At 34.9% G+C, this 15,869-nt stretch overlaps 1 protein-coding gene across 1 annotated transcript; it reads right to left on the reverse strand.

Annotated features, from left to right (window-relative positions):
* Window positions 1–5,122: 5,122 nt before the first annotated feature.
* Window positions 5,123–15,299, reverse strand: LOC149814356 (protein SGT1 homolog). Its single transcript, XM_089989271.1, has 10 exons — window positions 15,063–15,299; window positions 13,065–13,134; window positions 10,108–10,232; window positions 9,166–9,334; window positions 8,642–8,738; window positions 8,467–8,532; window positions 7,766–7,916; window positions 6,173–6,258; window positions 5,943–6,047; window positions 5,123–5,495 (listed from the first exon to the last, which is right to left on the reverse strand). Exons 1-10 carry the CDS (start codon window positions 15,220–15,222, stop codon window positions 5,388–5,390), a joined length of 1,137 nt encoding a protein of 378 aa, XP_089845397.1. The 5' UTR covers window positions 15,223–15,299; the 3' UTR covers window positions 5,123–5,387.
* Between the last annotated feature and the right edge of the window lie 570 nt (window positions 15,300–15,869).

Raw genomic sequence — 15,869 nt, forward strand, 5'->3', positions numbered from 1 at the left:
CACGAGAAGGATATTTGGTTGCACTACATAAATGAAGTTGAGTGTCAAATGATCAACTGAGTGGTTTAATTGTTTGGGTATGCTCATCAATTACCCTGTCGCCCTCCCTCCGTTAGCAAAAGCGTCTCAGGCTGCGCAAAGCATCAAACCAAAGATTACACCACGATGTTCAAAATCAAACTTAAAGACTAGCACGATGACAACAAGGACATCGGTTTGTCATCTATGATACTTGCCTTTGAAGATGATGTAATTGTTGACAATCTGGAGTTTGCAAGCAGTCCCTCCATAAACAGAGGCTTTGAGAAAAGGAGAAACTTAGGGCGAAGATTCAGAAGCACCGAAGGATTGCAGGTAGAGCAGATACAAATTTGGCTCTTGCAAGAGCTGAAATCCACATGTTGAAGTATTTGCTTCAAGCAAAGGAGTCTATTATATGGAGGTCAAACTGACTTGCTTGCTAAAAAGGATAAGGAGCTCGAGGAGCTAAGAGTGTGCATATCGGATCCACAGCACTGACTTTTGTTTTTCAATACTTTTATAAATTTGAATACTTTTGTATTTGAATACATGTAACTTTTATAATTGAATACTTTTATAAATTTGAATAGATATATAATACGTGTGAAGTTATAATGCAATTTATGTTTGTATGAATTATTTGTATAAATGTTAAAGTTTGAATGCGTTTATATGAATGTTATAGCTTGAATGTATATCTGTAACTTTGAATATATATATATATATATATATATATATATATATATATATATATATATATATATATATATATATATATATATATATATATATATATCAATGTGTGTAAACATAAGGACATTTGCATATCAGAGTTGCAAACATAAGGATATTTAGGACATTCGCAACAAAAACATGTGGACATGATGAGCATATTTGTGAAACCGGTTACCCATTTGCGGACGTCTGTGTTGCAAGGGTAGGAAAGTCCACAATAAAATGTTGTGAACTCTGACTAATATTTGTGGATGTCATTTTTTAATTAAAGTTATTATATACTTAATGAGATCCACATGCACCTAATGTGCAAAGGTCATCATATTCACAACATCCACTTTCAAAAGTGCATCACACCGTCCTTATAAAGGACTTGCGCTTGTTGGTATGTTCGCAACATCTATATGTGAATCTACTTAATTACTTGTGGATGTCATTTTCTAACTGAAATTATTATATAAAATGAGATCGCAGGCACCTCACATGTGAAGGTCGTCATGTTCATAACTTTTACTTGTGAAAGTGCATCACACCATTTTCATGAAGGACTTGTGATTGTTGGTATGTTCGCATCATCTATATGCGAATGTACCCCATTATTTATGGATGTTTTTTTAATTAAAGTTATTGTATACTTAAGTGAGATCCCTGAAGGTAATCATTTTCGCAACTTTTGTATCATGTATTTGCAAAAGTACTCTATTATATAAGGATGGTGTTTATCATATGAGCTCCACATACGAACTATCCTATGCATTTATGAATTTCTTTTGTTTGTTAACTAAATATGTAGATTTTCTACGTCTATAGAAGGAATATGACCTTATTACTATCATCCTGCAAAATCTAACTATAGGCAATTTACAGAACAACCAAATTTTACAAAACATTCAAAATTCAGACAACATCCAACCTGAATTGAAGTTAAACATCCAAAATTTTGACAAATTTACATCAAATGTGTCAAATCTACATCTCAAAAAGCAAAAGAAAATATTTAATAATAAATCATTATGTCAAATTGCTTCAAATTCACAATAGTAATCAACAATGATGCCCCAGAATTGTCCACACCTCAGCTTCCTGAGCAAGGTCATCTAGCACCTCATCGTCTGGTGTCTCTTCATCCTTTGTTTTTTGTTTGGTCTTTGAACCATTTTTGTTCTTTGCATTATCCTCAATTTTCTTTTGGTCAACATCTTTTTTATTCTTCTTCTTCAAGCGGTTATAGAATTTGACCATCTTCTAGTATGTTTCATCATCTTAAAAAAAAGGTTATTAACAAATAATTAACTATAACTTACATCAAAAAAATACAATGAAACGAGTCATATAAACACGTATATGCATGAATTTGATGATCGTGTCTCTATCCAAGTATTGCACATACAGTAGGACAAATATACTACAATCAAACATGTAATAATTATATACCATACGAATTGAGTTAACAAACATATGCAAAGTAATTACTCATTTTTATAAAGAATATCATTCATGGAATAGATCATCTAATCAGTGTAAGTGGCGTAGCCAAACCACTCTCCAAAAGAATAAACCTACAACCCAACTTTAAACATACTGAGTATAAGAGAAAATTAAGGATATTATTGAATAAGTAATGTTATCATATTAAATGTTTGATGTTCTTATCTGTATGAGTTGTGGTTTCTATAGAATTGTACAACTTGAACTCTTTCGCATTCATGTCTATTTTTTAATAAACCTAGTGTTGGTTGCACCAGTTCTTAAGAATTAAGATATGCAACACAAATCAAGTTGAAGACATAAACACATAAAAATTTATGTGTTCTAAACATAATTAAGTATGCAAAGTTGTTCAATGGATACCTTGTCACATTCTTAAAAAAGATACGACAATTTGCAGGTCTCCAAAAAAGAACTATCCCAATATCGCATTGATTTTGCTTCAACTATTTGTTGTGAACAATTATTGCTAAGCAATTAGTTTCTATTAGTCGGTAGAAAAATATGACTATCGATTTTGAGGCTCTTCTATGATGTAATGTAAATGATTTTTGACAGTTTCGTTTCAGTTTATATGTCTTGAATGTGGTACTATTGAAGTCTTTTTATAAATCTTTTTATATGCTACATAATCAAAATATGTGATATATTCATTTTAGATTTAAATGAATCTACATAAAAATATAACAAACAAACAAACGTGCAAATCTAACACTTACATCACTGCTCAACATAGTGTCTTAACATAAATCATGCTCTTTCAGCTATTTTTGCTTCCTCCTGTTGTCACCAAACTCACCACATACACTGCACTTGTATGACACAACATTCTTGTGTTTTGTTATTTGTCTCTTCACCTTAAGTTGCATTGGTTTACGAGTCACTTTTGATGGATAGACAAAAATAAGAGTCAGTTGAGTATTATATGAGACATTATCCACCATCGAAAGAAATAGATATGTATGATATGCAGTTCAATACGATTCAATTATAAAAAACTTATCGCAAAAATCTTCTAGTAGGTTGCTTTCATTCAAAATGCATGTGATCATATGTATGTATAAAAACTCACTGGCCTGCCACTCTTCACAAGAATATAAATGTTTCTTAAGATCATCATTGTAACCGTGAGATCGATAGCGTGCTTCATATTTATGTCGGTGGCAATGCAATAGTGTTTTTACCTTTTCTTTTACCTCATGTGTCAAAATGCTTGACATTTTCTACCCGATACTTTTTTTCTCAACAAGTTTCATCAGCATGGGATGAAGTATTTCAATACAAAAAATTAAGAGTTTATCACGTATCGGAAGAATCCATGAATTGAAGCTCTTTGCTATATTAAATATTAACCACTCATATCTTTTGCTAAAAAATAATTGTTAGCTCAATGTTTCGAATCCACGTCGGTGGCTATGCCAAAAGATTGAGCACATCTCATCATTAATTATTTCTACATCATCATCATTCAAAACATCTATCCATATTTGTTGTTTGTCTACGTTTGAAGAATAACTATAATAGAATTTCAATAATTCTTCTGTATATCCGATTTTACAAGACATCAAAGCATTAAATTCCTTGAAGTTATTGTTTTTAGAGACCGTTATATATCTCCAAATAGGGTGATCAGTGTCATTGTAGTATACTTTAACCCTTTCAGATGTTATCATTAATTGTTTACACAAATCACACAATATATCATTCATCTAATGAAAATAACATGTGACAAAAAAACATTCATATATCACTCATTCATTCAACTAATATAACTACCTACAACAACCACTATAAAAAACCAACTACCTACAATAACCCTAACTTTTATTCAATGCTTGGGTACAATCAACCCCAACCCCATCACACTAACGAAATGTTTATGCACAGTCAACCCTAGCCTCATTGCATCAATACAAAACCATCAAATACTACATAAAGGACAAGCAAACAAATATAAATCATCTAAAACACCAATATATACAGTAAACCCTAAATGATAAATCGGGTGCTAAATTTTAAATAAAACACAAAAACATATATAAAACATTTAAAACAACAACCAAATACAAATATTACAAGACTATTAAGCGTTCATATCTATAAAAAAAATCTTCAAAAATATATATATATATAGTTTGTATGAAAATCGCATTTCGACCAAATCAGAGAATTCTATGAAAAGGATATCACAATTATTAAGGATATTGAGGAAGCCCTAACTCATGCAAAATGATTTCACAAGAATCACCACATGAAAAAAGAGAAAATGGTTAAGGTTTTAGAGAAAAGGGTTAAGGCTCTCACCAAAAACAAACAAAAAATCAAAAAATAAAACTGCAATGACCTAGTATATGAATCAGCAAGCATGCTAATGTGCAAACATCCACAGTAAAATTTTGCAAGAATTCTATGTGAATGTTATACATTATTTGTGAAGGTAGTATTGTATTTGCAATAATCGTATCATAATGTTTTCATTAATGTTCACATGAATATTGTTACACATTTGCGAACCTCCTTAAATATCAGTCACTTAAATGTCAAACTATATATAAGTGAATGTCGTTCAATATTTGTAAATCTCCTTCTGATGAAAGCTATATATATTCGCAAATTTGTTTATGCAAAAATCATGTAGTCACAATTATTGTGTGAACCTACTTTTTAACGAGTTTGTGATATCAAAACAACGTACCGATATATCGTGCAAGAAATTCACAAGTACAAAGGGTAAAAATGTCTTAAAAAATCTAGCATCCATGATTTTGGTCGAGACAGATTTTACAAATTGTGTGAAACATGTCATTTTTGTTGTACAGTAATCATTTTTCAAAATAATTAACTAAAATACAATTGGCAACCATTAAGATCCAAACAGTGACAAGAACATAATGTTCCCATATATCATTAACGTCATTGTAGCATTAAGATTGCTCCCCCCATTACACCAGAACCACCCAAAAAGAATTGATCCTTATTTCCTCAAACGCACTCAACGGAAAAAAGTAAAAAAAAAAACTAATAACAGAAATACCTTGGAGACCACATTCACTCATCCAACAGACCTATCAGATTAAAAACCAAAGATTAAATAGTCAGTCCGAACTCTACATATCATGACAAAAGGCGCGGGGAAGAAGCCTCTAGTACTCCCATTTCTTCAACTCCATTCCTTGTGGAGGACTGCCCTCAACCTCTTTGGCGCCAACGTCTTTCCAGTTTGTCGAGAGCACTGTTCCGTTTGATTCCAACTGTTGGAAGAAAAATTGACCATAATTTCAGTAACCATTCAATAACCACGACTATAAAAAAAACAGACATTCAATAGCCGCTGATTTATATTAGAGTACATTCAAATGGTGGTCGTGGTTCTTGAGATAGGAACACCGTTGATGCAAGAATACAACTCAAGAGTGGCACCCAATTTTTTTCCATGAAATGTTGTCAGTATCGGTATCGGCCGTTTGGCCACTGATTCAGCTGTATTGGCCGATACCGATACTCAAGTGAATCATTCTGTATCGGCCAAAAAATAATAATAAATATTACGTGTCATTGATAACGTGACATGTTAAAAAATATTAAAAAATAAATTTGTAGTATTTTTTGCATTTACTAAAAATAGTCGATTCAGCATTGAATAGTATTGATTTTCTGCCGATACGATAACAATGAGAAAAACTAATGCAGGATCTTACAAAGGATTTGCTCATCGCTCGTCTGGTATCCTCATCAGCATTCTTGTATATGTCACGGAATAGCTTGTTTAAAGCAGCATCTCCTTCCAACTTCTCATCTTTCTCCTGACAGAAATGTAAGCAAAGGCATCGCAAAACACTTTAGCGCAATGTTCTCTTTCAAAAATTAATTGGGTCATACACAAAGAAAAGAATCATTCGGAAACTCCACATGATCATGGAAGACACACCTCTTTTTTAACTTCAGCTTCCACCTTGTCCCAGTCAATTCCTCTGCTCTTCGAGGATGGATATAAAGGTCTTTGAGATTTCAGTTCTGTTTGGCACAAATAACAAATTTTAGATCCCATCTTGCCCCAGTCAATTGATTCCACCGTCCGCAACCATGAGACAGATATAGTTGAAAACAGGGTGAGGTCATAATGCATAGAGGCGACCAAGAAATGTCAACCGGTGATGTGAACATAAAGGTGAGAATGAATTTTGCCGATTGTCACCATAGTATAATTTGAAACAGAAATCACAATAAAATGCAAGTGAGTCTCCCAACTACTCCCTTATCTGAATTGAAAGGACATCAGCATTGTTGGTCAGGGTAACGATTACAAAACCTATGCTTGGGCAAATTGAACATGACAAGTCACAAGCTGTGGTGTCCAGTTAACAAGGCTAGCTGAGATCTGATAGGGTTCCTTTGACTGGAAGCAAAGTTAGTCATTTATAACCACTTCCCTAAGATGTCCATTTTTAGCAATTCATTCCACCTGAGTTCAACTCTACCAACTAGCATCAGTTGATGAAGTCATGATACTGGAACTTACACATAAAACCGCATTACAATGCCATGACCGGCAATACTACAAAATGAGAACATGCAAAAATAACACCAATATCAAATAGTACCAACCCTGTAAAATGACAACTTATAATAGTATATTTACATGATACTGCCTGATAAACAATATAATTTACTTTTGGCAAAAGAGAAAGCCAAGGCTAACCTTATCATTTGGTCTGAAGAGGAATCAAACCATAACCCCAAAAGCAGAACATGCATCAAGCAGTGAATTCTGTGTTTGGATTCTCTGTACTCTTCCAATTTCCTCTTTGTACTCCATATAAAAGCACAAGGTAACACAACAACAAGGCTACAAGTTTTCTTCATTTTTCCTTCCTAAAAGTGTGTTGGTACCCACATGCATGAGCATATCATCCACATGCATATGCATACAGAACTTTGCTCCAGCATACAAGTTTAGCAACTTTTGAATGAATGAATGAAGCATAAACATACTAATGCACAAGGCAAATCAAAGTGTAACCAGAGGACTGAATGGTGGAAATTCTATTACAACAGAATACTACAATTAGGAAATTACACATATTAGCACATCTTCCATAATCATACGAATACAAAAGCAAAACTCCTTGCTCTTATAGTACACAAATGACTTTGTTTCAAAGTGCTAGACAGAGTATTGCTTGAACAAACATAATCTCTCATCTAATATTCAACGGTTTTTGTAGGCAACACGAAAATCCAAGTCGTACAAACAAATAAATGTTTTAGTGATAACAAAACTCAAGATTCATATTTACCAATATGAGCTAAATTTGATATGATACAATACAAATCAGGTAGATTAGAAAGTGATGCAACAATAATGAGTAAAAGTTGATCTGGAACGTGCCCGCACACACACAAAAATTGTGTAAAAGTAAGCTCAAGCCACACGCAGCCAACTAAGTTCTGATTCACATACAGTCGCAAAAAGCCATTGAAGAAACAAGACTGAAAAAACTCATATATACTACCAGATTACCTGATGGTGAATTAAGCTTCTGTTGAGTAGAAACTGCCTTAGTTCCCCCCCTTTTATATTCCAGAGATGTCCAATTAATTGATTCAGCTTTAGCAAGCCGGATTTCAATTTTCGTTGACAATACTTGATATCTGCACTTTTGAGGGACAATCTGCTCAGACAGAAGAAAAAGAAAAGGAAAGATGTCTTTAGCTGGTGTCTATTCATATCATAGTACAAGTCTAGAAGAAAAGCTAGGGCAGCACATTTGAATAAGAACCTCCACTGGGCAACAAAATAGGGACCTCCACTAAAACTTTCAATGTCAAAACTAGATAGCCTTTACTTACTAACACCACATCCATCTAGTGTTTAGATAAAAGTATTAACACGAAAGTGCACAGAACTGCAAATGAACAAACAAGTAATGTTGAACTCTTGCAACTTGTGAGTGTACAATCAAGGATTCCAAGTTTCCAAAACATTGAGAGGCACGAATTGCCTCTTGTATACAAATGGACATCCACTTCAAGGTCTGATACCTAGACACGAACCTCATTTACAATACCCATCTATTTCTAAATAGGCCTGTAATCTATGTCACAGGGACTCGGCCAACTGGGTGCCGCACCCGCGTCGACATGACGCAACCATGAGGCAATGACCCATCAATAAACAAAACACTTGTAATTGCAGAAAAACAGTTAAAAATTTCCCAATACCTTTGCAAATAAACGAGGTTGAAAAAGGAAATTGACTTCACCGGGAAGATCAATGGTGACACTTAACTGAAGGGGAGAAAAAAAGAAAATAACAAATATAAGAAATGGAGAAGTTGACATCGAAAAGAACTAATCAAAACACAAATATCCAACCAATACTAAAATAGTGACTGACCATCTGTTCTCCAAATTCAACAGAAACATTTTGGGCAGGTAATCCCCTGGCAAAAATGGTCACAACAACTTCATCCGGCCTTTGATAATACTCATGCCTGCAACGCAAGATTATTGTAAGTTACATTACATCCCACAAAAATACTGCAAACCCAGACAAGAAAGCAGGGCCACACATTCAGCAGGATGAAGCAACATAATCTTAACATAAGTTGCAGCATTTCCCATATTGGTTTCTCTGAACTCCAGTGGGTTATCAAGAAAGAAAGAAAAAAAGGAGACAAAAAATAACACCACCACCACCATGAACAGTCCAAATATCTAGCCAGAAATGTAGCAAGGAAAATGGGAAAACCAGAAAATCATTTGAAAATAAATAGTGACCAGACAGTTACTCAGAAAACAAATCACCACCAACTCAAAGAAGCAAAGATGAAAAAAAATCCACAAATAAGAAAACAATTTTATTGTTTTATTGACAAACATAAAAATAAAAGCAAAATATTCAAGCTGAAAACCACTAACCTGTAATTCGGCTTTGCTGATAACACTTCTGTACTTGAATGGCTGTTGCCATGTGAAGAATCTTTTCCCTTTGCAGGCTCAGTAAATGCAGAAGGAAATCCAAGTGAAGGAGTAACAGAGTTCTGATGGTTATTAGGCACTGGTGCCTTTAGGCTATCATTCATTTCCTCTGCAGAATAGACCACGGAAATATAGCACAAACATCAAATTTCCAGCAACACATGCTAGCAGTCTTCATAAGGCCTATTAGAAAGAAAAAAGAAACTAAGTAGTCTCTCTATGAGTGTGGTGCGCATGCATCCATGTAGAGACATTAGTTCATAATTCTGCAATTTTCGTGGAATGTAAGAGCTGGAAGTAACCTACAGTGCTCTCATGCATCCAGCAAATGAAGACTATATTTCTTTATTGTTTAAACAAGTGTAGCTTGAACAAGATAAAAGAAATTAAACAGCACATTTAGTCCACCAACAAATGAGCCAAGCAAAAAGTGCTTTCAAAAGTGTAAAGACAAAAGGAGAAAAAGATACCTATAACCGACAAGGTATTATATCAAGTTCTTAAAAAACAGTAGTTGATGCATCAAATTATGGACTTGCATTGAAGAAGGTTGTTACCACATGGCTATAAAGTCTAGGTTGCCTTTATGCATTGAAAGCACCATAAAGAAAAACCAGGGAGGAATTACTGGAAACTGTTTAGGCACCATAGTAACTGAAAGATTCCCAAACAAAGATAATCATAGAAGCCTCATTTGCTGGATTAAGACTTGTACGGATATTTTGTAAGGGAAGGGAAAAATATTGTAAAAAAAAATTGGGATCTGATTCAGAGTTTTACTAAAATCTTAAACAGCAGAAGAATTGCAAAATATACACATGCAACCATATTCATTAACCATTGGAAGATAACCAAAGAATACTAACAATAAAATATGTGCACCTGCAATGCCCTTGTCACACTCCTCAATCAAATCTTTGAATTTTGTGTTGCTTGGGTCCAATGAAGAACCTGTCTTAAGGGATGCCTTTGCTGTCTCATACTCTTCAAGTTGGATGCACGCAATGCTGGACACAAATAGCATAGTTCAGAAACATATCAATTTTATTGAGTTAGGTAAGTGCAACTGAATAATGAAAGAGAGTCTCAAACGGGAGAATGTAAATAAATTATTTAATGCAGCTCAAGCAAGCAAAATGACCAAGAGTTGTGACCATTAAAAGAAACTCATAAATGGAATACAATATAAAACTAGAAAGGATAATGGCATTTCTACTCAAACAGTAAAAACCATAATTGATCAATAACCCTTGCAGAAGTCAAGTATGCAACATACAAGCATTCTTAAAATCTTCTAACAAATGTAGAAGACGATATATACATGTGTCTGTCTGTGTGCGTGCGAGTTAAAAAGAGTATACGAGGGTCAAAGGTGTAAGTTCTTGGTAATTGTGATGAATGAGAAAGGAGAAGAGGGATGAGGAGGAAAAGAAAATGAGAATAGAAGAAGAGCAGCAGCAGTGGTGGAATGATTGAAAAAGTGCCTGACAAAGACGAGAAAGAAAACCAAGGAAAAGGCACCTCTTGAGCGATTACACCTTTTAGGTGTACCTCTGCTTTGTTGGCATAAAAAGGGCACTTGATGATAGTCATGGGGAATGAGAAAGGAGAAGAGGAAGGAGAATAAAGAGAGGGGTGGCATTTGTGGTAGAATGGCCAGACTCTCTAGGCCTGGCTGCATGTGTATTTGCAGCATTGGAATGGTGAACAATTACAATTACATTACTACCCCTAATACAAATGAACCAATGCAAGACAATTATACCCTAAGTACACTTTTACTGGATTGCATGTCTAACAGAAGGTTTACAAGTTGGCATAGTATATTGTTACTAGGTTTTAAAATATAAAGAAACAGAAATAAAGACATCTACCCATGCTTCTTTTCTATTCCCTAACAACTTCATTCTTTCAGGGACAAAGTGAAGTTGAAAAGCTTGAATTAATGGTTCTTCTCTATAGTCTATTCTCTAACAAGTCACATAACTCAGAGACTGAATGAAGTTGAAACCATTCAACTACCAATATGTCCAGTCTTGAAACAATATCTGTGACTATTCAAGATCACAGACCCTTATTTCAAATACTGGCAGAGAACTGAACAGACGCTTAAATGCTTTGAATATGTATTTCACAATTGCAAAAACATAAATCTGCAAAAAGGAAAAGAGGTAAAATAAAAACATGTAAAGAGAGGAGAAGAGGCAAAGATAGCATTTGCCTTTATGATGCTCCATCAAGGAAAAAAACTATGATTTTCACATTCAAGATTCCAAATATTAATTCTTTGAAGGGGCACTAAATCTAAAATTACGTGAATGAATTGGCAGCTAAGTACAAGTTTGTCTGGGGGAAATTTACAGCACCATTGATGCAGATTTTTGCAATTGAATGAAGGGAACATGAAGAATGGTGGAGTTGAGGATCAACATAAGCTCAAAGCAGCTAGAACTATTCATGTGCCAGATATCATCACATAACAGCCAAATCAAAGTTGGCAAATCATCAGCTATAGGCATATTTAAAGAATTAAAGTGCAACAAGGAACAGAATATCAAGCATAAGAGCAAGAGAGAAAACTACTACAGGCAGCAGATGGATGCGACCATGGTGAAACGATTGACTTAAGAAGTGGGGCAAAAAGAAGATAAGGAGGCTATGATAGCATGTCTCCAATAGGGTGTGAAGAGTCCTAATGGAAGAAAGACAATAATTGTCTCATATCCTTGTATGATACAAGTACCTCACATACACATGCATACAAACACAGAAAGCCCTGAACCTCGCCCGATTGCTTATTGACATGGCCCTAGGCCAAATACAATCGTGCTCAGCCCTAGAATCTGAAGCCCAGACAGTCAATCCTAGGCCAGGTACACGAAGCCCCTTGAGCTACCAGCCAATAAGCACCTGTTACCATGAGAAATTCTGTAATGTAGAAATAACCCATGGAACTCCATCGCAAATCTTGGAAGCATCAATTAGATCAGATATCTTGAACATGCAAGTGTTACTCTGTAGTTGAAGACTTTATTATTACCAGAGATCCTAGCTCTCTTATCCTAATTCTATTTTCTGTTTTTCCCAAGCTATTGGTGAAAAAAATCACCATCTACCAAAAGCCCAGACAGCCTTTTATATAAAAAAATAAGATGTGCCCTTCTGTAGATGAACACAAAATCTTTTTATGTTCATCATGCACAAATTATAAAATAGTTGAAGGTTTTTTCATTACAAAAAATCACAAGATTCACAACCCATCTGCTTTTATTTTTTTTTGTTCTTTTTGATGTTTCACAAGTTATTGTTGAAATATTCTCCTTCAACAAACAGCCCAGAAAGCCTTCCACAAGAAGGTAGATGTCCCATTCTTTAGATGAAACCAATTCTTTTTACATCACCACTCAAAAGTGGATCAAATTGGTTCATATCGCTGACCCCAATTGTTTTGGGATGAAGGCGTAATTGTTGTTGTTGTTGTTGTTTGTTGTTGTACTCAAAAGTGGATCAATGACAATGAAAGATAAATGAAAATCATAAAAAACATGTCTTCTTTCACTTACAATTGAAGTACTGCAAACAAGTGCATAATTTCCAGCAGTAATAATGCATTTCCATGAGCTTCTCAGAATCATTGAGAGAATATAGTATAGATCAAATATAAAAATGATGATATTGAATTGCTTAAAATTACTTGGGTTATCCATCAGCACTTATTTTTCTTTTCAAGACGCAACAGCACAATAACAAATACAAAGTCGTTTTACTATAACTTTATATGAATTAGAATAAAAGAGCCAGCATTACTAAAAAGAAACAAATCAAACTCTAATACCTACCCCTTCCGCAAGTAAGCTTTAGCCATTGAAGGATCCAACTCAATCGCCTTATTTGCATCAGCAACAGCCTCTGTTCATAATTTTTACCAATTAGAGAAAAAAAAAAGATATCAAAAATCAATATATATTTAATAAGTCCAGAACAAATCCAACTTTTATAGGGCAAAGAAAAAATCTTTATATTGTCAACATCAGCCACCGTTCTGGAGAAACACCCAAAAAATAAAGAATAAACAGGGGAAAAAATGCACTGTGTTGAAACATCAAACAAGTCATGCACCAAGCATACAACATGAGGTACGTGTTACAATCTATTTATAGTATCAGTTAGTAATGAAAAACTTCTTGGCCTTGGTATGAAACACTTCTAAGCCATTACAAGGCTAGAAAATTCAGAGAAGAAAGAAAATTATAACTTAAGCTATTGGTTTTATAGCTATATTATAAGCCATGAGTATATAATTTCTCATTCTAAGTACATTTTAAGTAAAGCTTTGACCTTTGACACTTGAACTTCAAGGAGACAATGGGCACCAAAATTCAAAACACTTTGAAGTGTTTGTCAATAGCTTAATGGAGACTTCATATTTCTGCTTTTCCATGAAATTCCACAAATACTATATCTGATCAGCAATTATAGCAGGTCATTTCAAGAGTGGCGCACACACATATTCAGGCATTTTCACAATGCATGTCTTAGATACACGTTGCATGTTCTAGATTTTAAAATGTTCATAATCCTAACAACTTTAAGAATATACATACTATAAGATTCTGTTTCCAACCATTCAGAAGATAATGATAAAAAGGCACTAATAGAAATAGAAGGATTATCAATCATCACGAAAAGCCAATTCACATTCCCCAAAAAAGTCTTTAAATTAGATATATAGGCAATTAGTAAGAAACTTGGATTGGTAGAAGTACTTGAATGTGAACGCAAGAATTCCACATTAACCCAAAGTACATCCCATACAAACTAACTCACACTCAATTAACTTGTTCTTAATCTAATCTAACAAATGCAAAACTACTTGATCTTACTTACAGAAAGACCACGAAACCCTTTTATGTAAAGATCTGCATACATCAATGTTGGCAGACCACTCACACATATCCACGCACAAAAGCCTATAATCTCAACGTATATAATCACAGATGCATGCATATGAACGCATGCAGCATGTATGTTCAAACCACTGCCTATATGTACACTAGAAACTCACGTGTCACCACAAAAACACCCAAGTCTCAAACAGCCTAAAACAAAAAACTTTGTGGATCAGAATATATGGCAGAAGCATGATCTAAATCCATGACAAGGACAAATTTCACATCTTAAGGCAACTCATGCAATCAAAGTGAGTCTTCAAACATGAAGCATGAAGAACCCAACATTCCACTTCATCCAAGCCAACATTTCATATTGATCCTTGAACATCATTAAGCCCACCATCGTAAGGAAAGCGCAACCCAAACACAAAATCAAGTACCACGCACTCGCCCAAATTAATCAATCCGCAGTTAAAGAACAACGATTGTATATCACGCTATCATTTCAGGACAAGACACCAATTTATTTTTTCGATACAAGCAGCATGGCACAAGAGGCCAAGTCTCAACATGATTATAACTTTCATAGAACCCAAAAAAAACTCTTCAAGAATAGATCTTTCTCATTGTTTTCACTTTTCATCTAGGCATCTATACAAAACCAAACTACAAACTAAGATCGCCTTCCTCAACAAAAAGTAATATTAAAAACGATAGCAGAAGCAAGGATTCTCATGGTCGCCTCTATTCCAACCCAGAATCATGAACTACCAACATCAACTAGATGGCACAAAACAATTAACGAGGCATAGCACGAAATAACAGAAAACACAAACAACCCACGATATCACAGTTCCAGCACCCTAAATTACAAAAGAAGCATCAAATCCACGAATTCTCGAGCCGAAGAAATCGAACCCAATCTAATCGAAATAAGGGGGGGACCTGTGAATCGCTTGAGCTTGATGTTGGCTTGCGCCCGATTGGCGAAGAGGCCGGCGTTCGTCTGGTCCATCGAGAGGGCCTGCGAGTAGACGTCGCACGCGAGCTCGAAGTTTTCGTCGAGGAAGGCCTCCGACGCCCTTTTCTCCAACTCCCCGGCCATGGAGTCCACTCTCCGTCTACAAAACCCTAATCTCTCTCTCTCTCTCTCCCTCTCTCGGTTGGAAGTCAATCGGACACGAATTGGAGGAGACGATGCAGAGGGATAATTTATAGTGGAATCTAATCTCCAGCGCAGTCCTCGTCAATATATAAAATTACTTTTGTGTACTTTTAAACGTTGTCGGCGGATTCTTACGCCGTTAGTAGGGGAGTTTCTAAAAAACGGTTCCGAATCGGGTCGGATACGGATATTTCTGTACCCTGCATTATTAGAAGGCTGATGACCTGCAGGGTAAAATATGGATCGGTTATCCATACGAACCATGTCCGATGTCAACGTTCTTTCCAAAATACATCAAAAAAAAAGGTTTTGGTCCGATATGTGAACAATGTTTCCTTTTCCCATTCTGATATGGATGTAATTGTTCAAACTGTATTTATGTCCCACTCAAACTGTTGTGCCTTGCATGGTCATAAAAAGTGAGTTTTGAATGCACCTCATCTAAGTGAAGAAGAATAAAGATGGTATTTTAACCTGATATTGTTGCGATAATTTTAGAGACAGATAAAATCTAGACAATATTTTCACATATTATTTTTGTGAAATTCTTAGGGACTGATAAAATTTAAAAAAACACGATAATTTCA

Source organism: Nuphar pumila, chromosome 15, assembly GCF_984573655.1.
Source record: "Nuphar pumila chromosome 15, dmNupPumi1.hap1.1, whole genome shotgun sequence".
NCBI lineage: Eukaryota > Viridiplantae > Streptophyta > Magnoliopsida > Nymphaeales > Nymphaeaceae > Nuphar > Nuphar pumila.

Coding starts and splice junctions, on each gene's coding strand:
- LOC149814356 (XM_089989271.1), bottom strand. CDS start 15,222: ATGGCCGGGGAGTTGGAGAAAAGGGCGTCGGAGGCCTTCCTCGACGAA. Junction 13,135..15,062: donor CAAGCTCAAGCGATTCACAG/GTCCCCCCCTTA, acceptor AATTATGAACAG/AGGCTGTTGCTGATGCAAAT. Junction 9,335..10,107: donor GTGTGACAAGGGCATTGCAG/GTGCACATATTT, acceptor TCTATTCTGCAG/AGGAAATGAATGATAGCCTA.